The sequence below is a fragment of the Mytilus edulis genome, chromosome 10, assembly GCF_963676685.1.
Source record: "Mytilus edulis chromosome 10, xbMytEdul2.2, whole genome shotgun sequence".
In the NCBI taxonomy this organism is placed as follows: Eukaryota; Metazoa; Mollusca; class Bivalvia; order Mytilida; family Mytilidae; genus Mytilus; species Mytilus edulis.
The window spans coordinates 28,275,882-28,303,172 of record NC_092353.1 but is presented as its reverse complement, the minus strand read 5'-3'; the positions used below and the strand labels follow the sequence as shown (position 1 = coordinate 28,303,172).

Sequence of the window (27,291 nt, the reverse complement as noted above, 5' to 3'; positions counted from 1 at the left end):
ATTTAAGCCTGACGATATTCTTGTTACACCTTTAGATTATATTGTGCTTACAGATCCAGAAAACCATCTAGTCCATATTCTGAACAGTGATGGCGACTTTATTTCATATCACTGTGTTCATGATATTGGAATCGGACATCCATATTCTATTGCTCTATCCGCATCAGGTCACCTCTTTATTGGATGTGGAAATCACATAAGAGAGGATAGAATTGAAAATTTCAGAGCCAAACTTTATGATATTGAATATTCCGGAATCTATTTCAGTAAAATAAACCAACACTAATTTTATATCAATCTGTATGGAGACTGGAGAGAACACTGAAATATTCTCATAGAAGGATAGAAATCAATTAAGTAGAAGCGATGTTGATACATGTATAAGTATTCATCTCCATAAAGGACTGGCATAAGTGAATTAAGTAATGTAGGACGATAGTTTAGAATAATGTTTAACGTTGTGTAATTTTAACAAGAACTTTAATTTATTACTTTATTTGTGCATCACTGAATTATTTCAAAATAAAACTATATGTAGTAGAGAATTTGTATCCACTATATTAACTTAAAGAATGTGTAATGGCAGTACATATTTACTGTTCTGTTGTTCTTGTTAAGTACCTTATTTAAACAATAGATGAAGGGTTTTATGTGGCGAGTTTTATAGATTGTTCTTGTGTTTCACAAATGCAGATTTGGTCAGTTTAACTAGCTGTTACAGAACAATTTGCAAGGGGATTTTTTATTTGCATAAAAAGGGTAAGAAGTATATATCCATGTCAGCAACATTATTTCAGAAAGTAGCAGGAACTTGTTATCTTTATGCAGGTTCAACTTAGGGGGCGATTGTGTGGAAGAGAGGGTCGTGCTACTCATATTATTATATACAGTTTTACATATAAAGTCACATATATGTAACTGTTAAGTAGCATGAGTAGTAGAACAATCATTGCATGTGCAGTTTAGCATTTTGTGGCGTATGTCGTCATCCAGGCTTATTAGGTCACAGTTTGTCATTATTTGACCTACATTTCACATTTTATTAATTTAAGTAGAGTTTAATGTCTGAGCTAATATCTTGTGTAGGTCAGCTAAACTGGTGTAAATATACATCTTTAGTTCATCTGACTGACAGGGTCAAGTGAGCTATTTTCGTCATTTAACACCAATCGTATATTGGCATCGTCTGTCACCATTGTCATCGGTGAGATCTTCATATCATCAAGTTACTCACAAACTGTCAGATATATCCTTATAGAAGTTATTGCCCTTAAAAGATTAATTTTGCTTATTATCTTGAAATCTATGATAGATAGAGAGAAACTTGAAATAGAAACATAATCAGCTAGACACAATTTTGAAATGAAACAACTAAGCCTTTATTCGACTCTTTGTAGGAGGTAATGTTTTAAAATCAATCTGCAAAACTAGAATTACAAGTAGGTCAAACGGCCCAAAATCATTACATCTTTTTCAGACTATCTAAAGAAAAAAGTAAACAGCAAAAATTATCAGTAAGACAAAATCAGCAACAATGAAAAAGAGATCTTTGTTATGCATTACATTTTATATACACAAGAGATAGGTGACCGTACAAATTTATAATGCCAATACATCCAGACAAGTAACACAGACACTTACGATCTTCTTAATGTTGACCAGCATCAATACAAAAGAAAATGTTTATTACATACATTTCGGGCTTCATTGACTTACATGTCAGGCTTTATTCACTTTGGGTTGGTGTTATGCTCAGGTTTATATATCTTATATATGTGATATTTTTGACCCGCCGGGAAAGTTCCAGGCTTAGGGAGGAAAATCGTCATTGTGAAAATAACATCGTTAACTAATTAACGTCACGTAAAATTATAGGCCAAAAATTAATTCATTTTCGCCACAATTTTATTCACGCAAATACTACTTCACTGGTTTAGACGTAATATTCAAGACTAAATTGAAACCACGTTCCAATCTATGATTGCGTTGGATAACAAAACAAATTTCTAGGTAGGGACTAAATACAACACAAACAAAATTTTACCAAACAGAAAACAATAAACCTACGAAAAATATGGTATACCGCAAACAAAAGGTGCAAAAATTAGTTCACCATATCCGGATTTCGATAAATAATGTCTCTTCAGTGAAATTTAGGAATCGACACGGTATTTGGATGACCATATAATTTACCTGAATTTCAGATAGAAATTTGAAGAGTCGAAATAGGATGAACTGATTATCTAAATCCGAAGCCTAATATGATACAAGCCCAACGAAAAAATATGAATAAATCTAAATTGAAAACAACGTTCAAACCTATGATTGCATTGATTCAAAACCACAATTTTATACGCGTGCATGCAAAACAAAATTCTCCGTACAGGGGTTTAAATACAGCTGACTGCTGACTGCCATTGGCAATTTCCTAGTATCTTATACATATGTTTCTATGTTGTGTTTTGAGTACTTCTGTTTTTTCTTTTTCAATCTAGCCATGGCTTTGTCAGTTTGTTTTCGATCTATGAGTTTGAATGTCCCTCTGGTACTCTTTACCCATCTTTTGTAGATGAAGAAAGAGTTTGGCCATAAAAAAGGGGAAATTACAAGAGGGACTGAAGAAGGTAAAGAGGAATTTTTCCAAAGTAAGCTCTGAAAAAAATTATTACCTTTGTTATCTAATTACAGCTCTTGAAGAAACTGAAACATTCGCAGAGCATTCTACATAAAAAACTACTACACCAATGCAATGGATCAATATGCAGACAATTTTGTACAAGATGTAGATCAGCACTCCAGAACATTGGAACATAAAGAAACACAAATGAATAAAAAGATTCAAATATGTATACAAAGAACGAGGCTTTGGAAAGTGTCATCACATCTGTGGATTTTGTGCAAATCCATTAATATTTCTTCTTTGCCATTTTGGTAAATTTACAGTGCTTGGTTTTGGAACACTGGAAGATGACATATTGTTAATGGAACGCCATTTAAAAGTTGAATGTAAGGTTACTAACCAATGGACGAAAGAGCTAATGAATATTCTTTACTTTGTTAGTCTTCCTGATGGCTCTGTAAAGATAGCTGACAATCAAAATAATTTGATTCAGGCATTGCCAAGTTTCAGCATGAAGGCTGTTGGTTAAGATGTAAATTTATTCAAGCAACATGCTTGTATCAGCCTTGGAGGCAGACTAAATGGCACAATAGAAGAACAAAACAAATAATAAATTCTGTTTTTTTTTATGAAGGACCGTCATTGGAGGCTTCGGGTGATGCATATAACCGAAGGTCAGAAAGTCATTATAGCAGCCAAGTCAACAGGGCTATCATTCCCGGTTAGAGGGAGACATATTGTCATTGTAATGGATTTAGCAGGAAACCGTCTCATTGAGTATGAAAAAGAAAGTAACAATAAACTATTGTTTACATTACCTACACGGGTAACAAGTACCAGTAAAAATATCTGCGTAGAGGATCGCTTATTTCAAAATGGTAAAGGAAGAGTGGTTGTGATTGATCAGGATGGAAATAATAAAGGGATTTTATTTTATACTGGTCATCATGATGTCAATACTGAAGACAAACCATTGATACCGTTTGGTATACTTACTACATTAGTTAACATTTTGATTGCAGATTGGGCGAATCATGTAGTCCATATTTTGAACAATGATGAAAACTCCAAGTCATATTTCTGTTTATATGACATTGGTATCGAATATCCACATGATCTTGCTATGGCTACAACTGGACACTTCTACATAGGATGTGGAGGGGGCGAAGATAGTCCGATAGGTTTCAGAGCTAACATTTATGAGGTTGAATATTCAGGAATCTAGTCGGCAGAAGAAAGCAACACTATAGTGACCTTTTTTTAATGTATATATATTAAGTTAACTTTTAGACAATGGAAATATTTTCATACAAGATATCTAAAAAGAAATAGAAGTTAAGTCAATTTCATCGTGTTAACATTAATTACGGACAGTCAGTAATTTAGAATTACTGTTAAGATTGAAAATGCATTTTGTAAAGACGTCCTCATCGGGGCGGGATGTATAGAGACACAGACACGTTATTTTTTTTTATCTCTATAGAAGTCGCATCTCACTGTCATATTACCTGTCGATACATTTATTTTTTGCATTGCACTAGTCATGTCTTCTCTGACTGCCCATGACGTTAAAATACTAAATTCGTGGGATGCTTTTTAGTTGATTTTAGTCTCTGATGCATGATTTTTTTTAATTATTAATTGTTTTTGGCTTTTAACTAGCTGTTAGTAACTGCGAGTACTTTCAAATCGTATTTTCTTGTTAATTCGACCTGTTGATACTGATTATAATGCTTTTTTGTTATTTTATATTAATATGGATATTGTCTATATACCAGCTTTGATTTGGAATATCTTCTAATTTTCATTTCTTCTTACTACATTTGTACAAACTTCAAGATTTACCTGTATTATTAAAACCGTTTTTTTTTCAAAAGTGATTATTTCGAAGGGTTTAATATTTCGCAGTGGTGTCTTGCCGTGGCTTTGTTTGGATTTGTTTGTTTGTTTTTTGGCCTTGAATGTTTGTCCCTAATATTTTATTAACTGTGCATTTGCATTCAGATATCGCAGATCCAATTTATTCGTTCATAGTGTATTAATTTACGTTATTTGATTGAGTTAAGCCTGCCAATTAATATTTTATCGTGTGTTTTCTCTGTTGTGATGTTATGCTATTGTTTCAGAAAAAGGGAGAAGGTTTGGTACCATTAAAACCTTTAATCCCGCTGCAAATGTTTCTCGTTTCTCGTTTTTTTTTTATAGATTAGACCGTTGGTTTTCCCGTTTGAATGGTTTTTCACTAGTAATTTTGAGGCCCTTTATTTTTTTGAAGGCCGTATATTGACCTATAATGGTTTGCTTTTTTAAATTGTTATTTGGATGGAGAGTTGTCTCATTGGCACTCACATCACATCTTTCTATATCTATTTGAAGGTCACATGCAGTTAGGTCTCTCTTTCACCTTCATTTTTACAGTTTTATGTCGTAGTTCATATCTTGGGAACTCAAAGCAATAAGATCAGTATAAATTTGGTAAATATATTTTAATTTGCTTTTTCTGACTCATAGAATTCTTAGTAGATCTTAGTAGTCGTCGTCGTCGCTGTATGTTCACATTTACAAATAGTTTCCTACTGAGGAAATTCCAAACAAACCTTGGCATAATCATGATGATTGGTTATCTCGTTTAATTCCCTCCCCACGGATGATATAGCCTGCCAATCAAAATTGTAGACATGGGTAAAAACTAGAACACAGAATAGACGGAAAGAAAGTTGAAAGTGTAAACGTGATCACTAAACAAGAGCATCAAATAAAATAACACAATCGTCAATTGACTTCTCACAAATGTTCACCTCTCAACCAACATGGGCGACATAACTAAAAAAAGAAATATATGGCGTAAAATGCAAGTTTTATATATTATCTTGCAAACCTCTTTAGATAGAAAAAAATTGATATAATTTGTTGAAATCTACCTATTGGCATAACAACTGTCAGACGACTTAGAGTTATTATCTTTAACCATTGTTAACTGAGGAATGATACCTTCGGTTTTCATTTTTGCCTAATATGTTGAAAACTATAATAGGAAGATATAAAGTTTAAATAGTAAAAATGATCAGCAAGAAAAGATCTACAAGTAATTCAAATGGCTGGACTATTGTAATCTTATGGATTTATTTATTTTCTTAAAAACTTATTGTTTTGCACTAAGTTGATCAATTAAATCGATATACCTTTACCCATGAAATCCAAGAAAATTAGCACCCCTCAATGATGAGGAATCGACAGTCTGAAATTGAGAATGGAAATGGGAAATGTGACATAGAGACCACAATCCGATCGGAGTGCGGAAAAACAGCAGAAGTCCACAAATGGATCTTCAATACAGCGAGAAAATCCCGCACCCGGAGGCGTTTTACAGCTGACCCCTAAACAAAACTGTGTACTAGTTCAGTATTAATGAACGTCATACTCAAATCCGAAATATGTATAAAAGAAACTAAAATTAAAAATCATACAAGACTAACAAAGACCACATGCTCCAGACTTTGGACAGACGCAAAAAAAAAAGCGACGGAGTTATAACATTTTTACCGTCAGATTTGAAGTAATTTTGCACAAATCAAACACTACCTTTCGTATGATTAGATCAAATTACTATAAACTTTCATAACTCTATAATCTGAATGCATGATCGTTTTTTATTATGGTTTTTCGGATGATCTCACCTTTTCCTTTATATAGAATAGAGAATAATAGGGTGCTAAAATTTAAAAAAAGGGCAAATAGGCTAACAAATTCAGAATAGCTATAATGGGGTGCTAAAATAGAAACAAACATAGAAAAATTAACTAACAAATTAAAGAATACTGCTGAAATGAATGACTCCTTATCACAGAGTTATCACTCTAGGTGTAATACCACCAAATCATGGTACGTCACATCCGGTTGCATACGAAAGTAGGCCTAAAAAAATATTCCCTTGAATTTGACAGTTGTAGAAAATTAACCCTGCATTTCAATGCACTTAAATTTTTATGAGTCGTAAATATGTATGTTGGGTGTCTGAAAGCATCATTCTTTTTTTATTTGATGGTCTTATAAAATATTTTGGAACGTTACGGTTACATAGTTACCAAAGCAGGTAGCCAGTAAATAACAGTGTAAAAATTGGGTTGTCTACCCTCGGCGGTGGTTACTTTCTTATATGCAATGAAATGTAGTGTGAAATTTTCACTGTATCACTGGAAAGGATTGAACTTTACACATGCAAAGTATTTCTTTGGTTGAAATAAAGGTAAATACTGTACGATTTTTTTAAAAGTGCCAATTTAACAAAGACTAATAGGGAAAAATCAATGGTGGTATTACACCTATTTAGGGAAACTAAATGTGCACTCGTGACCCTATTGTACTTTCATTTTTAAAAGTTATTAATAAACCAGTTCATACATTGTAAACATGGACTATTCGGAATGGATTTAGACACAGAAAGTACGTTTGAGGTAAAATTGCATTGAAATGGGGGTTTACGGGTAATTTCTTAGTCAAATGGGTGGACAGACGAAGCTGTATTTAGATTACTGTGTTATATTTTAAATTACCCTTACAGTTTTTGTTTTGTTTATACAACATGTGAATTTTTTATTTCAGTGTTAACCATGTTCTGACGAGCATTCTGTTGAAAAATCTTATATGTGAATTGGTCTGCAGATGACACTTCAGCATTAAAGTATGTATCAACTATCATCATGTTTTTTTTTTGTTTTGGCCGCAAAAGTTTACAATTTGCCATTGTGCCGTCTACATTTTGCACAGACAATAACTCATCTAAACACTTATTTGTCCTGGATTTATAAACATCAGAATCCAGTCTCACATACTTAAACTTTATAATTCTTACCAATTATTTTTTGTACCAGCATTCCAAGGGACATAACCCTTTTTAAAAACATTTTGAGGTATTTTTTTATTACTCTTTCTCCCCATTTTCTAATGTAAAATACAAGAAAGTGGACTTTTTGTGTAAATCTATTAGAAATATACTGTTATGAGTAAATAAAAAGACTTTGATACCAGTAGCAATAAATGATTGACTGAAAGGGAACCGTTATTTCTCACACTAGGGGAACAGACCAAAAACTCAAGTTACACATAAGGGCTTATAGAAACTTCCGTGTAGACTGTTAACATTTATAGAGACAGTTCTTTCAGCTAAAACACTTAAATCATTGATTTAACATTACATTTATTTCAGTTTTGTGGGAAAATAATCACATTTTTTTTATTTTTTAGACAAAAGATATCAAGTTTTGATGAAAAAGGAAGGAAGGAGGAAAAATGGACCAAAACAGACCAAAACAGACCTTCAAATGAACTCTAAAAGGTGCAATAAAATTGTTTATCATCTTAAAGTTGTCTTTTGTATTCTATTTAATTGTTTGAATGCATATATCATGAGTTTATGATCAGATATTAGTCAACACTGCATTTTATAATGATACACTGAAATTAGGATTTTTCGAAGAAATTGGACTGAAATTGCCGTAGGATATGGCCTTACTCTATAGTGATTTTCCCTGAAACTATAGTTCTGACTGAGACAAAACTTGACAGTTATGCTTGAAATAACTTGCAATTGGAGGGGAAAAAATTGCATTAAGTTTATTTAACATTTAGGTGTTCTTTAGGTGTAATACCACCAAATCATGGTACGTCACATCCGGTTGCATACGAAAGTAGGCCTAAAAAAATATTCCCTTGAATTTGACAGTTGTAGAAAATTAACCCTGCATTTCAATGCACTTAAATTTTTATGAGTCGTAAATATGTATGTTGGGTGTCTGAAAGCATCATTCTTTTTTTATTTGATGGTCTTATAAAATATTTTGGAACGTTACGGTTACATAGTTACCAAAGCAGGTAGCCAGTAAATAACAGTGTAAAAATTGGGTTGTCTACCCTCGGCGGTGGTTACTTTCTTATATGCAATGAAATGTAGTGTGAAATTTTCACTGTATCACTGGAAAGGATTGAACTTTACACATGCAAAGTATTTCTTTGGTTGAAATAAAGGTAAATACTGTACGATTTTTTTAAAAGTGCCAATTTAACAAAGACTAATAGGGAAAAATCAATGGTGGTATTACACCTCTACGAGAAAATTGCAACCACAAAGTAACCTTGTTTCAGAACTATAACTATTGATATAATTTATTTTAAAAATCAGTTCACTGACACTTTCAGTACCATCAACAACTACAAAAATGCTGATTTCTATATATAAAAAAAAGAAGTCATAGCTTAGTTCGCTAATATATGAATATATATAGTGTTTTTGTCTTCTGTAAATTATATCTTATAATGTCTTTTGCATCATATGTGGTCATATGGGTGCAATTACTTCTATTTTTAATCCAGAATGCTGGTATTGTCCAGTAGACAATGGAGCTGTATTTTGTTTGTTTTCACAGAATGTTTTGTGTGTGTTTTTTATTCCCCCCGACTGCCCTGTTATTTTCACAACATTTAAATACGAAGCAAGGTAGCACAGCAAGTCCATTAAAACAGACAGCACAATGTCCTAAAACAAAACAACGTCAAAAAGTTAAAAAGATAAATATCATTAACAAAACGTAACATAGAAAACTTTATATATTGAAATTGAAGTATGCATGTAAATGGTGAAAATATATTATAAATTGTGTACTTGTGTTTGGAAAAGAAATGTCAATATTAAATGTATAAATAGGAATGTCATTTTCTTCAATTTTATAGCAAGCTGTGTTCATGATCTATTTATTTAATTATGGAATTTTAAACTAGAATACACACAAATGAATAATGTATTATAATACATAAAAAATGAATAAGTTTTAAAAATGTAACTAAAAATATCACATAACAAAGAACATTGGATGTACAAGGGATTTAAAGGTTTAATGTACCCAAATAGTGAAATATGTCAAAAGTTTCAGGTTCATATTATTTGAATCATTAATGCAGTCATTGAACTAAGGTTTTTAAAAAAATGAAAACCAAAGGGAAAAAGTGGAAATATATTAGAAAAGAAATAAAGGAAACAAACAGATCGCATGTCCACAATTTAATTTAAAAGATTATTTATACCACATATATTGTTTTGTGTCGCTATTTATTCAAAGATGTTTAAAGATCAAATGAATCAGCAGTAATTATCCCTCCACTACCTCACAACGAGTGTTCTATTGGTACACAAGGAAGTATTTAAAACCGACATTGTGATGAACTAAATGGCGTTTTCAAAGTCAATAAAAAAGGGACAAATTCCAGTGGGATGTCAGCTGTGCGAGGGTGGTAATAAGATAGAGTGGAAATGTACCGACTGCAACCTGTTGATGTGTAGTCGGTGTAAAGATGGAGTTCATTTAAGAATTGCAAAAGACCATAGAATTTTAAACATCAAGGAAATAGGAGAACATGAAGACTCTTTAGACAGTTTTGTCTTTAGTGACTTGAAATGCCAAGATCATCCTGACCAATCGTGCAGTCTTTACTGTAAAACCTGCAGTAAAGTTATCTGTCTGAAGTGTATAATCAAGGTCCATAATGGACACACCTTTATAGATGAAGAGGAACTTAATGATCGAAAGGAAAAACTGAAAGAAGGACAGAACAATGTTCAAAGGAATTTGTGGAAATTAAGCTCCGAAAAAGATAAGAGAAATACTCTTGAAGTATATGAAAATCCTAAAACGAAACACATCAAGCAGGGTATTCTAGACCAGAAGACAAAACTACACAAGGCAGTGGATCAATATGCCGATAGACTTGCTGAAGATGTTGATCAACATTTTGGAACCTCAGAACATGAAGAAAATTTCAAAATTGATAAAGTTATACAAAATATGCAAATGAAGAGTAAGGCTTTGGAAAGTATCATCACATCAAGAGATTTTACGACGTTTTTCAGAGATTTTGATCAACTAAATGTTTCATTGAACGAAGAAATTCCCAAAGAAACCACAACTATATCGTCTATGCCAAATTTTGTCCCAGGTGAATTCACAATGCTTAATTTTGGAAAACTAGAACATAGTAAAGGATTAAGAGATGACCATTCCAAAGTTGCGTTTAAAGTCACAAATCAATGGACCACAGAGTTAGAAAATGTCCATATAATTGGTAGATGTCCTGATGGCACTCTATGGATGACTGACAACATAAATAAAGTGTTTCTCCATATTGCACTTGAGGACGACAACGTCAAGGTATTATCAAGAATGTGCAGCATTAAGATTTTCGGCTTATTAATTGACATATCAGGCAACATTATTGTGTCAACCCTCAAAACTAATTTGAAAGTGATCAATGAAAGCACAAAAAAACTCACTAACTCTGTATTTGATACTACGCCGTTCATAACAACTCATATTCATATCACCAAGGATCAGAATGTTCTTATATCAGCTAGATCTTCATCAGGAAGAAGAAGTTTACTTATCGAAATGGATGGAGCAGGAAAAGTTCTAACTGTATATGAGAACGATAGTACCAGTTCACCTTTATTTACACAACCTTATAGAGTAACAAGCACAAGTTACGGCAATATATTTGTAGTAGATTCCTTAGATAAACAATTTAGGGGGAGGGTAGTTGTCATAGGCAAGACCGGAAATATCGAAAGGATCTATTCTGGTCATCATGATGTCAATACCAAAGGCAACCCATTTACACCCATAGATATACTCGCTACACCATCAGATAACATTTTGGTTGTGGATTGGATGATCCATGTAGTGCATATTTTGAACAGCGATGGGGAATTCATTTCATACTTTTGTGTGAATGACATTGGAATCCAATATCCACATTCACTCGCTTTGTCATCATCAGAGCGCATCTATATAGGATGTGGAAAGTTTTGGGGTGATCCAAAAAATTTCAGAGCGAAACTTTACGAGATTGAATGTTATGGAATCTAGTGATTAGGATATATCGCTAATATGGTGGACATTCATGTTTTTATACATGTGATTGAAATTTAGATACGATATCAAAAGCAAGTGATATTCATCTGATTAATGCTTTTAAAGCATTTAAACATAAAACATTTTTCGAGACGGGATACCATAAACGAAATAATTATTATGGGCGGATAATCATGGAATAAAGGAGGATCATTGTGATAGTGTAAGTTTTGAGGAAAATTATGATGTACTCGTTCCATTAAGCATCAATGAATTGTATAAAAAGAAATTTCTAATCTTCATAAACTGTACATATCTTATTATCGTTTACTAGAATACAACAATATCTACAGTAAATTACAATTTTAACAGAATATAACAACTGATTAAGATTATTACACAATATTGAATGCTGTACCCCTTTTTTTACGTTTTTACTTATAATGTCTGTTTGTTTTGTTCACACATTGTTGTCAATATAATGAAATCTAATGCGACAGTCATACAAGTCAAAGGTTTAGATAGCTTTAAAACCAGGTTTTATTCACTATTTTCTACATGAGGAAATGCCTGTACCAACTCAGGAATATGACAATTGTTATCCATTCGTTTGATATGTTTGAACTTTTGATTTTGCCATTTGATTAAGGACCTTCCTTATTGAATTTTGCTCGAAACTCAATATTTTAGAGATTTTACTTTTTACCGAAAAATATATTAAACAAATGTTTTGGTCATACAGATTTTATTGTCTGTATGACCTACACAACTTTGACTTTCATTGTTTTGTTGTCTTTGATCGTTTTTGATGAAGTTAAAGCCTGAAAAGTGATTCGGATTCCATTAGCAGATTGGCAAATACAACCAAATCTCATCTGATAGTCAGCTAAGTAACTGTTACTTTGTATAGAGGAACATTTAAAAGGGAATTCAACTAAGTATTCCAAGAAGATCACATGGCGCCTATGTATATATTTATCCAAGTTGAGGTTTAATGCCCAAGCAAGAGAATAAACATCACATTTCAAAGCAAACCGCGCACTTTTAAAAACCGTTGAACTGTAATAAAGTATCTTTCGTTTAAAACCAAGTGTTAGAAGAGATCACTTTTGGTTCACACGATTTTTACCTTCAAACTGATTCTAAAAATATATGGTTTCTAGGTCTTTTTCATTAAACTAGTGGGAAAAATTGCTTCTCTAGGTTTAAATACTGTCACATTCGGTTGGTCCTTATGATTTTATAATGAACCAGTATCAAGTTATTGCAACTTTCAAAATCTAGAACGACGGAATGACCTTTGAACTTTACCTAAATTTTAATGTCATTGATCTCAATTCGAAAGGCCTTAGGTCACTCACATGAATGGTTGCTGATTTCAATATATAGGGAACACCGAAACACTTCGATTTAAAAATACATTGAAGTTGCACCATTGTGTTAACCGTTATATAAGCCTCTAAATATGAACTTGTTTAGTTTCTTTGTAACGAAGATAACATGCAAATTTCAAAATGAAGAACATGAACTTGATCTTTGACCTTGACCTTAATTTGCAAACAATAGACCAAGGACTTCATATCAAAGACTTTAGGTCTCTCTGACCTATGGTAGATATAAGGTGATGAGGTATGAGTGCCCATAAGACAACTCTCCATCCTAGTCACACTTTATAAAAGTAAACAATTATAGGTCAAAAACCTTGGCTTACACCGATCAGCAAGCTATAAAGGGCCTTAAAATGACTAGTGCAAAACCATTCAAACAGGAAAACGAATGGTCTAATCTATATATAAAAACGAGAAACGAGAAACACGTATGACCCATATCAACAAACGACAAGAGTGCACACGCTGAAATGTCTCGCCTTTTTTTTTTACTTATCATAGATATTGTGTTGATAGTTCTAAATATTAAGCTTTATTACAACTGTCACATAAACTGAACATTAACCATTGAACCATTAAAATGAGGTCATGGTCAGATGAATCATGCCAGGCAGACATGTACAGCTAACAATTCTTCATGCAACACATATAGTTGACCTATTGCTTATAGTTTAAAGAAATACAGACCAAAACACAAAACTTTAACACGTAGCAATGAACCGTGAAAATGAGGTCAAGGTCAAATAAATCCTGCGTGACTGACATATACACCAAATAAAGTTGACCTATTGCATATAGTATTAGAAAAAAGACCAAAACTAAAAAAACTTAACTTTGAAAACTGAATCATGAAAATGAGGTCAAGGTCAAATGACACCTACCAGCTAGACATGTACGCCTTACAATCATGCCATACACCAAATATAGAAGACCTATTGCATACAGTATAAGAAAAACAGAACAAATCACAAAAACTTAACTATAACCACTGAGCCATGAAAATGAGGTCAAGGTCAGATGACACCTGCCAGCTGGACATGTCCACCGTACAGTCCTTCCATACACCAAATATACTAGACCTATTGCTTATAGTATCTGAGATATGGACTTGACCACCAAAACTTAACCTTGTTAACTGATCCATGAAATGAGGTGACGGTCAGATGACACCTTCCAGCTAGACATTCACGTCTTACAATCATGCCATACACCAAATATAGACCTAGTGCATACAGTTAAGGAAAAACAGACCAAAACACAAAATTTTTAACTATAACCACTGAACCATGAAACTGGGGTCAAGGTCAGATGACACCTGCCAGCTGGACATGTACACCTTACAGTCCTTCCATACACCAAATACACTAGACCCTTTGCTTATAGTAACGGAGATATGGACTTGACCACCAAAACTTAACCTTGTTCACTGATCCATGAAATGAGGTCGAGGTCAAGTGAAAACTGTCTGACGGGTATGAGGACCTTTCAAGCTACGCACATACCAAATATAGTTATCCTATTACTTATAATAAGAGAGAATTTAACATTACAAAAAAAACCCAACCTTTTTCATGTACATGTAGCATCAAAACTTCCTTAAATATGCATTGTTGGGAAGCATGTCAGCATCCATACAAAAGGTTATTACAACCTTCATTTTATGATTTCGATAATCCGGCAACCATAGGTAATATGATCATTTAAAAATGTGAAATAAACATTAATATATTATTTTATAGTGAGTTTTCGACGTCTAGTTTTGTATCTTTCCTCCCTCTATTTCTAGTTCAGTTTTTTCAAGTCACCTAATTAGACTCTTTTGAAAACTGGATTTTGGAGTGCTACTTATAATTCCTATTTAGTTAGACACTTGACTTTCTACTTGCCTTACCCACTTTTGATATTGGAATATATATATATCACATAAATTCTAGCAGCATTATACTCTAATAATAACTAAAGTGTTGCTGTTCTCAAAACTTTCTTCAGTCTTACATCATGTTTTAAGGTTCATCATAACCTTTTGGCTAAAATGGCCGTATTTACACCCCAAATTTTACTCTGAGTACAGACTAACCTATACACCTGCAACAGTTTTAAGGGATGGCAGGAACTAGATATACAAATTCTAAATGCATTTTATGTTTCAGAAAATTATAAACTTTTCTAGATTTTGCTATCCATTTTTTTTCGTTCCTGCAGAAGGTGCAAAAATTAACTAAGTAGTGAAAACGATTGAGAAGCTCCCCTCATATTATCAATGTTGTGAGTAGTATTAATTAAAATGGACAATAGACACCTGTAAACAATAGGTTATTTAACAGGTTTAAACTGTGTATCTGAGTGGACCGTATCAAATGAAACTCGGGTGTTTGTTTATTTTGCTATCTTCTGCAGACTGGACAAAAATGAACATCAAAATCCAGGTAAGTTTTTAATTTTCTGAAACGTAGACATCATATAACTTTTATATATCTAGTTCCTGCCATGCCTTAAAACTTTCCTGGATGTACCAGTGATCACCAGTTTGTCTGTACTCATAGTAATTTTGGAGGTGTAAACACGGCCATATTTTTCAATTCCTTATGATGAACCTTAATCATATGTTTCAAATAATTCAAACTTTGAAGAATGTTGAACGCATTAACTCAAATTATATATCTATGTCACAGATAAGCATGTTTAAGATTCAAATGTAACCACTATCCAGTCCGCTTTTCCTTGATTGTGACATCTCCTGCTGATACTTATATCCGATTTGCACCTCACATAAGCAACCCGATTGGTTCCACACGTGGATCAGAATTTGCTAAACATTAAGAAGCACCTGCGATTGTCCTGTATCTTTTTATGGGGTTAATGTATCACAGTCTTTCGCTTCTATGTATTGTTTAGTACACTTTTGTTGGTCTTTACCTCATTTATCATTTTTTGCCATGGTGTTGTCAGCTTCTTTTCAACATGTGAGTTTTGAATAATTCTTTAAGATCTTCACCTCTTTTCAACAGTTTGGTAGATTATAGCCTTATGTACATGTTCTACTACTTATAAAATGCAAAACCAATAAATGCTAGTGTAATGCTTATATAATGATCTTATGCATAGAAACGATCTTGCTTTCACAAGACAAACAATAAACAGTATAGCCTCACCAATACATTGACCACTAAACGACACAACTGATAAGATAGCAATATACTGTCCAACATTTGAAGCTATCCACATAAGAAACAAGTTGGTCTGATCCTAATTATTTTATGGGGGTTCAACCATGGGTATTAAAAGTAAAGGCATAGAAAATTATCCTCAGTATTTGTTCTTTAATGATCAAATGTATGAAAAAGATAGATTAAATCTGATTATATACATAATGGTTTCTTTCATATATATAACATACATACAGTTTGACTAGAAATAAAATATAACACCATTAACTAACACAACAGGTCATTCTTTTTGATGAGCTCATTTCCATTTCCTATTACAAATACATATAATTAAGTAGCCTCAAGTTTAATTGGTAGAAAAATATGCAATAGCTAAGGTCAATAATTGACCTTGGATATTTTGCTAAAGCAATTTTTGAATAGGTTCAAACTCATTATTAAACAAATACTTGCACTAATATTGCACAAAGATAATTCTAAAAAAATCTTTGCTGTAAAGTCTATATAGAAATGTGTTAAATTATTCTACTTTTTTTAACAGTGAGATGTTGCACATTCATTCAATAACAAATATCATTCTATGATTAAATATACACATGATTTATGTAACTAGAATGGATAATTGCAGACTCTATTTACATAGCTACAGCATTAAACTAAATTTGCATAGAAGATATGATAAACTCTGTAGTGCAGTATAAACCTTACATAAACTTACTTACTGAAAGCTAGGTAATTGTTTGCATGTGTTAAAATAAAAAAGAAGATGAGGTATGATTGCCAATGAGAGAACTATCCACAAGAGTCTACCTGGAACTTTATAATACATATAAAGCTTTAGGTGACATTAACAATAGAGCAAGGTGTAATTGTTCATGTAATTTTGATCTTTTTAATCGTTTCTTATTCCTCAACAGCGCATGGTATGCTATGTTATACATTGAAATAAGTTACCTGCTTCATTTCATGGTATCAACACAATAAATTTAATTGTCCCTTCTTTCCATGAAAAGACTATACATGCAAATTAATTTCATTGTTCTGATACAAGGGTGTGATGTGTTTAAGTGCATTGGCTAGAGAAATATTAAAGATATGTGCATTTACGTTTGATATAAAGAATAAATATTTCTATTTCTATCTACCCAAAACAAGGCAGAACTGGTATTTTCTAGAATAATTTTTGTTTGCTATTAGTCATTTGAAATAAGAATTGCATATCATATTTCCAAACAATACTTTTTTTACTTATAATTCAATAAAACATGAACTCATACTTTAATTTCTGACAACAAAATCAGAAGCATAAAGTGACAAAAATAGAAAGAAACCTTAGTTTTATTTAGATAAAAATAATGTAACACATGCTGAGGGATTTTTCAGACAAAAGCCAAATGTCAAAGCCAGTAAGATACAAGCACGACTTCATTTCTACACACTATCAATATTCTAGAACTTTAATTAGTTTTCAAATAATATTTGCACACTGGAAACTGTAAAATCTATAATAAACACCATCTGATTTATAAAAATATCTTTCCTTCAGAAGGCAACTAAAAAAAACCCAGATATACATGTACATGTACTCATTAGTTCACAACTTTCATGTAAAAAAAAAAAAATTATACTAAAAATTCTAAGCTTTAATTCTAATGATGTCTTTGATAAAGAATTTTAATTATTTCATTTGAGGAATAAATTAATAGAAAATTGCATTACATTCCAAAAGTTTCAAGGGCAAAAGTTTACAACACCCAATAAAAATGTATGAAATATAAGTGTATAACTTCTTAATTTTGGGATTTTTTGGTTTTGTGGAAACGTTGTTTTATACATTGAAAATCAAAAAAAAAATTCTTGTTAGGTTAGAAATGACCTGAAAAGCACACGTCATTCAGAAATTATAAATAAAAAGCCAGAAATAATTACTACAAACATGAGCTTCATCAGATAGAAATCGTCCTTAAGCAAGTGCATGTATGCATGTACATGTATAAGCCTTTGAACAATTTTGGAAAATTCAAATATAAATTGAAAGATGAATTCTGGATTGTTTTGTAGAAATCTTTATTTAACAATTCAATTTTCAAACAGTTACAGACTTTCGATCACTTTCGGTAGAGATCTAATCCACCTGAAATAGGTAAACATACGCAAGGATAGTTATTTGCATAAGGTTGATTACTATCCGACGCAGCTCATTATGATTGAGTAATACATGTATTCATACTGATTAATCAGTTTTAGAGATGGTGTGCAATTTGAGTATATTCAATTGCAATATAGATGTTGCTTTCTATGGGTGCATACTAAAGTAAGGCAGAATTTGTTTTCTTTAAAATTTGTTTAAGGATGTTCGCTACTCTGTTTAAAAATAACAAGCTTTTTAAAAGACTGTTATAAATTGAAAGTATATAAATAAAGAAACTAAAAAAGCAGAAAAAAACGGAGGGTCCGTGTGCTTGTTTTCGAGATATAAGCCGTTGAAAATTTGGTGGGAAATAATTCTCTCTAGATTTTTCTTTCACTTAACATTGGCACCTTTTTTGTTTAAAAAACTATGAAAAAATAACAAGGATTTAATAAGATTTTAAAATATGGCTTTTCCAATAATATCTAATAAAAATATGAAAAGAAAAGTAGGGGTTAGTGGGCAATTTTTTAAAATGTCGATACATGGGTAAAACCGGAGGATTCCGAAAATCTTGCAAAAATTCAAAAAGTAGAGGAGCAAACATCCTTAAACATACAAAAAGCTTCAATATTCTAGTATATGTAGAAAGTTATAAATAGACCAAAGATCATTTTTACATTTTTCCTTCAATAATTTTTTCAAATTCGTTATCAACTTATATTTTTATCACAGATTCAAGGATATCAACTTTTTATCATAAAGTGCAGACAGTCAAAAATTGTATAGTCAATGTTAATACTAAATAAAATATTATACAGTAACATTTGTTGTCTATGTATGACGTATGCATTGTATTAGCAGTATTCCCGACCAAACTCTTTGGAGGTGAGGAAAACGTTGTTTCTTCATTTATAACTGAAAATATAAAAGTTTTTATTTAAGATCATCATAATATAAACAAAGTTTTGGAAGAGACTGGTGAATTAAATAATTGTTCCTTGCTTGTTTTGTTTTTTGCCACTAATGTTTTTTTTTTCTATTTTGCCATGGTAATGACCTTTTGTTTCTAATTTGCCATGGTATTGACCCTTTTTTTCTATTTTGGCATGGAATGACCCTTTTTCACCTATATTTTGGCATGGTATTAACCCTTTTTTTTCTATTTTGCCATGGTAATGACCTTTTGTTTCTAATTTGCCATTGTATTGACCTTTTTTTTCTATTTTGGCATGGTATTGACCCTTTTTTTCACCTCTATTTTGCCATTAAATGACCTTTTTTTTCTATTTTGCCATGGTATTGACCCTTTTTTTCACCTCTATTTTGCTATGGTAATGACTTTTTTTTTCTATTTTGCCATGGTAATGACCTTTTGTTTCTAATTTGCCATGGTAATGACCTTTGGTTCTAATTTGCCATGGTATTGACCTTTTATTTCTATTTTGCCATGGTAATGACCTTTTTTTTCTATTTTGCCATGGTATTGACCCTTTTTTCTCACTTATGGTCTTTAGATTGCCTCTAAAGTTGCATGTATATACTGTCAGATGGTTCAATCACCTATAAGTATGTTTTATAATTTATTGAATTTCATAGATTTAGTAATGTTTTTCTTGTGATTCTATGTTTTAACTGACAATAACTCTGGTGTCGACTTCCTATGTACAAAGTCATAGGACGTGCTGCAGGAATAGGTCACCATTTCAAAATATTTGAATATTAATTCTTTCAATGAAATACAAAATAACAGATCAATTATTGAAATCAACCTAGCTGTATAAATAATATTGAAAACTGATTAAGTCATAATTTTAATTTTTTCATAACATCTTATCAAGTTGTATTGAACCTTATTATCATAATTGACTTTTTATACTGATGTATGCAATGTATATGTTTGGTTTTTGTTTGATTTTCATGATGAGGGCCTCGGGGAAGATTAGTTATATAGCTAACTGTGTAATACTCTTAAAATAAAGTATTGTTGTTGTTGTTAATATGTTGGGAAAACTATTTGAAATATATGATAAGGTCAAAAAAGTTCCCATAACTTCTTAGTCTGTTAACTTTTTTGGTTTTCCCAGCTGTGTTTCTCTCTTTTGACGCTTTGGTAGTCAACTTTTACATTGCACCCCACATGTAACCCAAACAATATGGGAAAAGGTAACATTTTACCTATGCAATATATATGAAAAGGTATACATATTTAAATATCTAAATTATATGAAAAGGGTGGGGTAACAGAACTCAAGCGCCACCACTTATCAGTTAATTATTGAAGTGGTCCCCAAAGCTATAATTTACTAAAACTCACCAAACTCATATGTGGCATTGAATCCTTTTCCTTCATACATACTGTTAGATTTGAATGTTACTCTAAAAAATTCAAGATCTGATTGTATAGGCTCTCTCATTTTTTCAGTCATTTGACCACAAAATTTTTTCATTTTCTTGTCCTGAGCTCCACCGTCAAAGTTGGAGAAATCTACAAAATCTACTCGATCTTTAGGCTCACACCTGTTAAAAATATCAAACTAGATTTTACTGAAAATTAATTGTACATCCCTTCACAAAGTATAAAAAATTGTCAAAAATGAGACAACTCTTTATCCAAGTCACAATGTATAAAAGTTAATAATTATAGGTCAAAGTACAGCCTTCAACATTGAGCATACAATAATTAAACTTTCAAGTGTTTGACCTATACAAAAGAGTAAAGATATTTGAATATAAATTGTGTGCAAAAGTTCAGAAGAATCTTACATAGTTCACCCATTTTATTTTTAAATATCTAAAACTCCATACATTCCTTTAGAAAATTTGTCATTCGTTGAACATTTAAATTTGAGGTTCCCCTGTACCCACCGAATCCTAAAAAATTTGAACATTTCTACCACTTCACATGTTTATAATCTATAATTAAGAAATAATACATGGGGACTTGAATATATCGTAATTTTACCATATGGTGGCCCTTTATGACAAATATTTTACCCCGAGCGATAGCGAGGGGTAAAATATCGACATTACGGGACAACCCCTGGTAAAATCAAGATATATTCAAGCCCCAATGAATTATTTCGATTCTAATAGGACAAATACGGCAATTGTTTTGAATCGAAGCGTTCTAGGTGAAAGCATTATTTTCTGTTCTCATAAATAAACGCACTTTTAAATTGACGTAAAATAATGGAGCAAACTGAATAAATGATGATGCTTAACGTATTTATAATAACATATTTAGATAAGTTTTGGATAAATCTAAATGATTATTGTACTTATATGTCTCATATGTATACAAAAATGTCTAATATAGCACATTTTAGCATCGTTTCCTTGTTCTGATGATTTTCATTTTCACAAGTATGTTTTTCCTGTACAATGCTTATATTCTGACGTCATTGTTCTATGACGTCGGGAAGCTCATTTAATAAAAAGCATATGATGTGGGAGTACAATCGGAACAGCCCTGGCAATATATTCATATTTTACCACGGGTCTGTACGGGCGTTTGAAGGACGTCATGTTAGAATGGCTGATAACATGATTATGATTCTTGTGTTTTAAGCCTATTTACTATTTTTAGCATCGTTGCCATACACATAGAATAATCAGATATATTTTAAAACCCAGATACTGAAAAAGAGTTTGATAAAGTCTGGTTCAAATAGGCAGGAGAGATTTAGAGAACATTTTTCTAAAAGTTAAAATGGACAACAGATGCCAAGTGAGAAGAAAAGCTAATATTTCCCTTTGGGCCAGGTGAGCAAAAAGGAGTTCATCCTTCTGTTACAATCAGTTAGGGTTAAGTAATGTTAGGACAAAACAAGTGCACAGTTCCTTTTCAAACTTCATGTTGAAGAAGCAATATGTAAAAGAGGGAAATCACTTATATGAAATCCATACTTAAAGACAGAAAAACAAATTAAAAATACTCTTTATCATTCAACAGCCAAAGGAAAGACCCAAAATTACTGATTGATACATGAAAATAATTGTTTGATAAATAAAAATTAAAACCATATTAAAGTAACAAAAACCCATACAAAAATCAACCAAAATCTATTTATTTTTGTGAAAACACTTTGAAGCAGGTTTCTACTTTTATTGTGATATCTTAGGTTCTAAACTACATGGTTGTCTGCCCTTTGGTCAGCTTATTGTCTCTTTGACATATTCCCATTGCTATTCTCATTTTTATCAATAAATCATGAAAACATGGTATATATTTGTTTTACATAATATGATATCAATCCAAAGATCATGCATCTCTTCTATTTAAGATGGTATTAAAACTTATCATGCAATTCTTGTGTGTTGTAATAGAATTTATAAAATTGTGCTAGACAAGTGAAATAATGTGTAGGAAGGTTAGACACATATATTCTAAAAATTTCAAATTTTAAATAAAACATGCAAAATTTGTATAAAAGTGCTCAGTATAATGTGTAATCTGGCATATTACCTTGAAATAGTAAACAGAGAAATTAAATTGCTAAAGTGGCTTTAGTAAAGCCTTATCTTACCTGCTTTACTTCTTGAAAAAATCAACTGTAATCTCTAGAACTATTTTTTTATATTTTCAATTAATATTTTTTTTTCACCACTGTTTATATTGAGACCAAATTAACATTTTTCATTGAAAGGTTGATACACATTTTTTTCTACAGATCTTGATCTTTAACCTTTGTTTACCTTGGTGTAATGCCATCCACCTCAAATTCCTTAAACTGAATTCTTACTACTTCACTATTTCTCCCGAAAAATGTGTACTGACATTCTGTATTCTTTGGGTAAAATCCAGGATAATTTGGCGAGACAAAATACCCGCTCTTTTTAACATCACTTTTATAAATGAACTTGCATACTGAAACCAAAAACAAAATACAAGTGGATGTGTAAAAGTTACAAATACAAAATTTCTGCGTGCAAAAATGTGGAATTTACAGAAAAAAATGTTTCAAATTGCAATCCTTCATTATTTGAGGTAGCAATTGAACCAAATAAGATGCAAAATAGAAACAGCTTGTATTTTACACACAAAAATTGTAACTATAAAAATGACATTCAGCAGATCAAATTCTGAAGGAAAATTCCTAAAGGTCTCACGGAAAAATCTCACTTTTGAACATGTTATTAAATTGGTTTTCTCCTCAAAGAAAAACAAAACTGTATTCTTTCTAAATAGTCACAAGACTATTCAACACATTGCAATTAAACTGGATATATTGGAAACAATTATTTGTATACGAAAATGATTTTTTGAGCATGTTTTTCTTCTTTGTTTTGAGGAATTTTAAAATTGATGATTATCTCCCCTGAATACTTGATCTGCTGATAAGTGTACATCTAGGTAACCAGGCAACAACATGATAAGAAATTTGTGTGTGGAGTACCTTGATCCCAACTCATATTCAACAAACTTTATTCTAACTTTATGATTTTGCCCAATGAATTTATAATGACATTCTGTAAAACGTGGGTAATATCCAGGGAAGTTTGGTGAAGTAAAATATCCACTCAGTGACCTGTTACTGTTGTATGTAAACCGACACTCTACAAATAATACAGCAGTACATGAATTATTAATATAAAAACAAAATTGAGAGGAATGAATAAAACACACAGCTAAACATCATTTCAATATTTCTGCTGTTTTTTTCTCAATAATTCTATTAATTTTCTGCATTTTATAACTAACACATTTACTGGTATTATATTAAAGTATAGGCACCAAACATTTGTTGTGGAACTCCTACTATTAATAGTTTTGGAGTTTAAGCCTATTGTGTTAGGATAAATATCCACTGAGTTTGTGTTTTAGATCATTAGGTTGATGTTCAATCATATTGTATTAGCGTTCTAGTCTGTTGTGTAGGAGTTCTAGTCTGTTGTATAGGAGTTCTAGTCTGTTGTGTTTTGTATTCATATCTGTTGTGTATGAGTTCTAGTCTGTTGTGTTTTGTGTGCATATCTGTTGTGTAGGAGTTCTAGTCTGTTGTGTTTTGTATTCATATCTGTTGTGTATAAGTTCTAGTCTGTTGTGTTTTGTATTCAAATCTGTTGTGTATGAGTTCTAGTCTGTTGTGTTTTATGTTCATATCTGTTGTGTAGGAGTTCTAGTCTGTTGTGTTTTGTGTTCATATCTGTTGTGTAGGAGTTCTAGTCTGTTGTGTAGGAGTTCTAGTCTGTTGTGTTTTATGTTCATGTCTGTTGTGTAGGAGTTCTAGTCTGTTGTGTTTTATGTTCATATCTGTTGTGTAGAAGTTCTAGTCTGTTGTGTTTTATGTTCATATCTGTTGTGTAGGAGTTCTAGTCTGTTGTGTTTTATGTTCATGTCTGTTGTGTAGGAGTTCTAGTCTGTTGTGTTTTATGTTCATATCTGTTGTGTAGGAGTTCTAGTCTGTTGTGTTTTATGTTCATATCTGTTGTGTAGGAGTTCTAGTTTGTTGTGTTTTATGTTCATATCTGTTGTGTAGGAGTTCTAGTCTGTTGTGTTTTGTGTTCATATCTGTTGTGTATGAGTTCTAGTCTGTTGTGTTTTGTGTTCATATCTGTTGTGTAGGAGTTCTAGTCTGTTGTGTTTTGTGTTCATATCTGTTGTGTAGGAGTTCTAGTCTGTTGTGTTTTGTGTTCATATCTGTTGTGTAGGAGTTCTAGTCTGTTGTGTTTTATGTGCATATATGTTGTGTATAAGTTCTAGTCTGTTGTGTTTTGTGTTCATATCTGTTGTGTAGGAGTTCTAGTCTGTTGTGTTTTGTGTGCATATCTGTTGTGTAGGAGTTCTAGTCTGTTGTGTTTTATGTGCATATCTGTTGTGTATGAGTTCTAGTCTGTTGTGTTTTGTGTTCATATCTGTTGTGTAGGAGTTCTAGTCTGTTGTGTTTTATGTGCATATCTGTTGTGTATGAGTTCTAGTCTGTTGTGTTTTATGTTCATATCTGTTGTGTATGAGTTCTAGTCTGTTGTGTTTTGTGTTCATATCTGTTGTGTAGGAGTTCTAGTCTGTTGTGTAGGAGTTCTAGTCTGTTGTGTTTTGTGTTCATATCTGTTGTGTAGGAGTTCTAGTCTGTTGTGTTTTGTGTTCATATCTGTTGTGTAGGAGTTCTAGTCTGTTGTGTTTTGTGTTCATATCTGTTGTGTAGGAGTTCTAGTCTGTTGTGTTTTATGTGCATATCTGTTGTGTATAAGTTCTAGTCTGTTGTGTTTTGTGTTCATATCTGTTGTGTAGGAGTTCTAGTCTGTTGTGTTTTGTGTGCATATCTGTTGTGTAGGAGTTCTAGTCTGTTGTGTTTTATGTGCATATCTGTTGTGTATGAGTTCTAGTCTGTTGTGTTTTGTGTTCATATCTGTTGTGTAGGAGTTCTAGTCTGTTGTGTTTTGTGTTCATATCTGTTGTGTATAAGTTCTAGTCTGTTGTGTTTTGTGTTCATATCTGTTGTGTAGGAGTTCTAGTCTGTTGTGTTTTATGTGCATATCTGTTGTGTATGAGTTCTAGTCTGTTGTGTTTTGTGTTCATATCTGCTGTGTATAAGTTCTAGTCTGTTGTGTTTTGTGTTCATATCTGTTGTGTATGAGTTCTAGTCTGTTGTGTTTTATGTGCATATCTGTTGTGTATAAGTTTTAGTCTGCTGTGTTTTGTATTCATATCTGTTGTGTATAGGTTCTAGTCTGTTGTGTTTTGTGTTCATATCTGTTATGTATGAGTTCTAGTCTGTTGTTTTTTGTTTTCATATCTGTTGAGTATGAGTTATAGTCTGCTGTGTTTTGTATTCATGTCTGTTGTGTTTTGTGTTCATATCTGTTGTGTATGAGTTCTAGTCTGTTGTGTTTTGTGTTAATATTTGTTGTGTAGGAGTTCTAGTCTGTTGTGTATAAGTTCTAGTCTGTTGTGTTTTGTGTTCATATCTGTTGTGTAGGAGTTCTAGTCTGTTGTGTTTTATGTTCATATCTGTTGTGTATAAGTTCTAGTCTGTTGTGTTTTTTGTTCATATCTGTTGTGTAGGAGTTCTAGTCTGTTGTGTTTTGTGTTCATATCTGTTGTGTATAAGTTCTAGTCTGTTGTGTTTTGTGTTCATATCTGTTGTGTAGGAGTTCTAGTCTGTTGTGTTTTGTGTTCATATCTGTTGTGTATAAGTTCTAGTCTGTTGTGTTTTGTGTTCATATCTGTTGTGTATGAGTTCTAGTCTGTTGTGTTTTATGTGCATATCTGTTGTGTATGAGTTCTAGTCTGTTGTGTTTTGTGTTCATATCTGCTGTGTATGAGTTCTAGTCTGTTGTGTTTTGTGTTCATATCTGTTGTGTATGAGTTCTAGTCTGTTGTGTTTTATGTGCATATCTGTTGTGTATAAGTTTTAGTCTGCTGTGTTTTGTATTCATATCTGTTGTGTATAGGTTCTAGTCTGTTGTGTTTTGTGTTCATATCTGTTATGTATGAGTTCTAGTCTGTTGTTTTTTGTTTTCATATCTGTTGAGTATGAGTTATAGTCTGCTGTGTTTTGTATTCATGTCTGTTGTGTTTTGTGTTCATATCTGTTGTGTATGAGTTCTAGTCTGTTGTGTTTTGTGTTAATATTTGTTGTGTAGGAGTTCTAGTTTGTTGTGTATAAGTTCTAGTCTGTTGTGTTTTGTGTTCATATCTGTTGTGTAGGAGTTCTAGTCTGTTGTGTTTTATGTTCATATCTGTTGTGTATAAGTTCTAGTCTGTTGTGTTTTGTATTCATATCTGTTGTGTATGAGTTCTAGTCTGTTGTGTTTTATGTGCATATCTGTTGTGTATGAGTTCTAGTCTGTTGTGTTTTGTGTTCATATCTGTTGTGTTTTGTGTTCATATCTGTTGTGTAGGAGTTCTAGTCTGTTGTGTTTTGTGTTCATATCTGTTGTGTAGGAGTTCTAGTCTGTTGTGTTTTGTGTTCATATCTGTTATGTATGAGTTCTAGTCTGTTGTGTTTTATGTGCATATCTGTTGTGTAGGAGTTCTAGTCTGCTGTGTTTTGTGTTCATATCTGTTGTGTAGGAGTTCTAGTCTGTTGTGTTTTATGTTCATATCTGCTGTGTATAAGTTCTAGTCTGCTGTGTTTTGTAT

General features: G+C 32.1%; 2 protein-coding genes and 1 long non-coding RNA gene across 14 annotated transcripts in view; 2 read left to right on the top strand and 1 right to left on the bottom strand.

Annotated features, from left to right (window-relative positions):
* Positions 1-6,746: 6,746 nt before the first annotated feature.
* Positions 6,747-7,983, top strand: LOC139490799 (uncharacterized). 2 transcript variants are annotated; one of them, XR_011656416.1, is made up of 3 exons: positions 6,747-6,866; positions 7,223-7,301; positions 7,865-7,983. It is a non-coding gene; the product is annotated as an uncharacterized lncRNA (long non-coding RNA). The 2 variants fall into 2 exon arrangements; XR_011656417.1 differs by lacking the exon at positions 6,747-6,866 and adding an exon at positions 6,891-7,074.
* A 1,857-nt stretch (positions 7,984-9,840) lies between these two features.
* On the top strand, positions 9,841-11,532 carry LOC139492683 (uncharacterized). Its single transcript, XM_071280833.1, has one exon. It carries the CDS (start codon positions 9,841-9,843, stop codon positions 11,530-11,532), a length of 1,692 nt encoding a protein of 563 aa, XP_071136934.1.
* Positions 11,533-16,205: 4,673 nt separating this feature from the next.
* The window catches only part of LOC139490796 (suppressor of lurcher protein 1-like), a 387,332-nt gene continuing 376,246 nt past the window's right edge, over positions 16,206-27,291 (bottom strand). For 9 of the 11 annotated variants that reach the window (XM_071277831.1, XM_071277832.1, XM_071277830.1 and 6 more), the window contains 3 exons: positions 22,902-23,073; positions 20,521-20,723; positions 16,206-19,121 (listed from right to left, as the gene is read on the bottom strand). In XM_071277831.1, the coding sequence (XP_071133932.1) occupies positions 18,961-19,121; positions 20,521-20,723; positions 22,902-23,073 (536 nt within the window). In that variant the 3' untranslated portion in view covers positions 16,206-18,960. Of the gene's footprint in view, positions 19,122-20,520; positions 20,724-22,901; positions 23,074-23,602; positions 23,763-27,291 lie in introns of all 11 variants that reach the window. The other 2 variants (XM_071277834.1, XM_071277840.1) reach the window with 1 other exon arrangement.

Bases quoted from the DNA above. Each gene is read 5' to 3' on its own strand.
- LOC139492683 (XM_071280833.1), top strand. From the start codon at position 9,841: ATGGCGTTTTCAAAGTCAATAAAAAAGGGACAAATTCCAGTGGGATGT.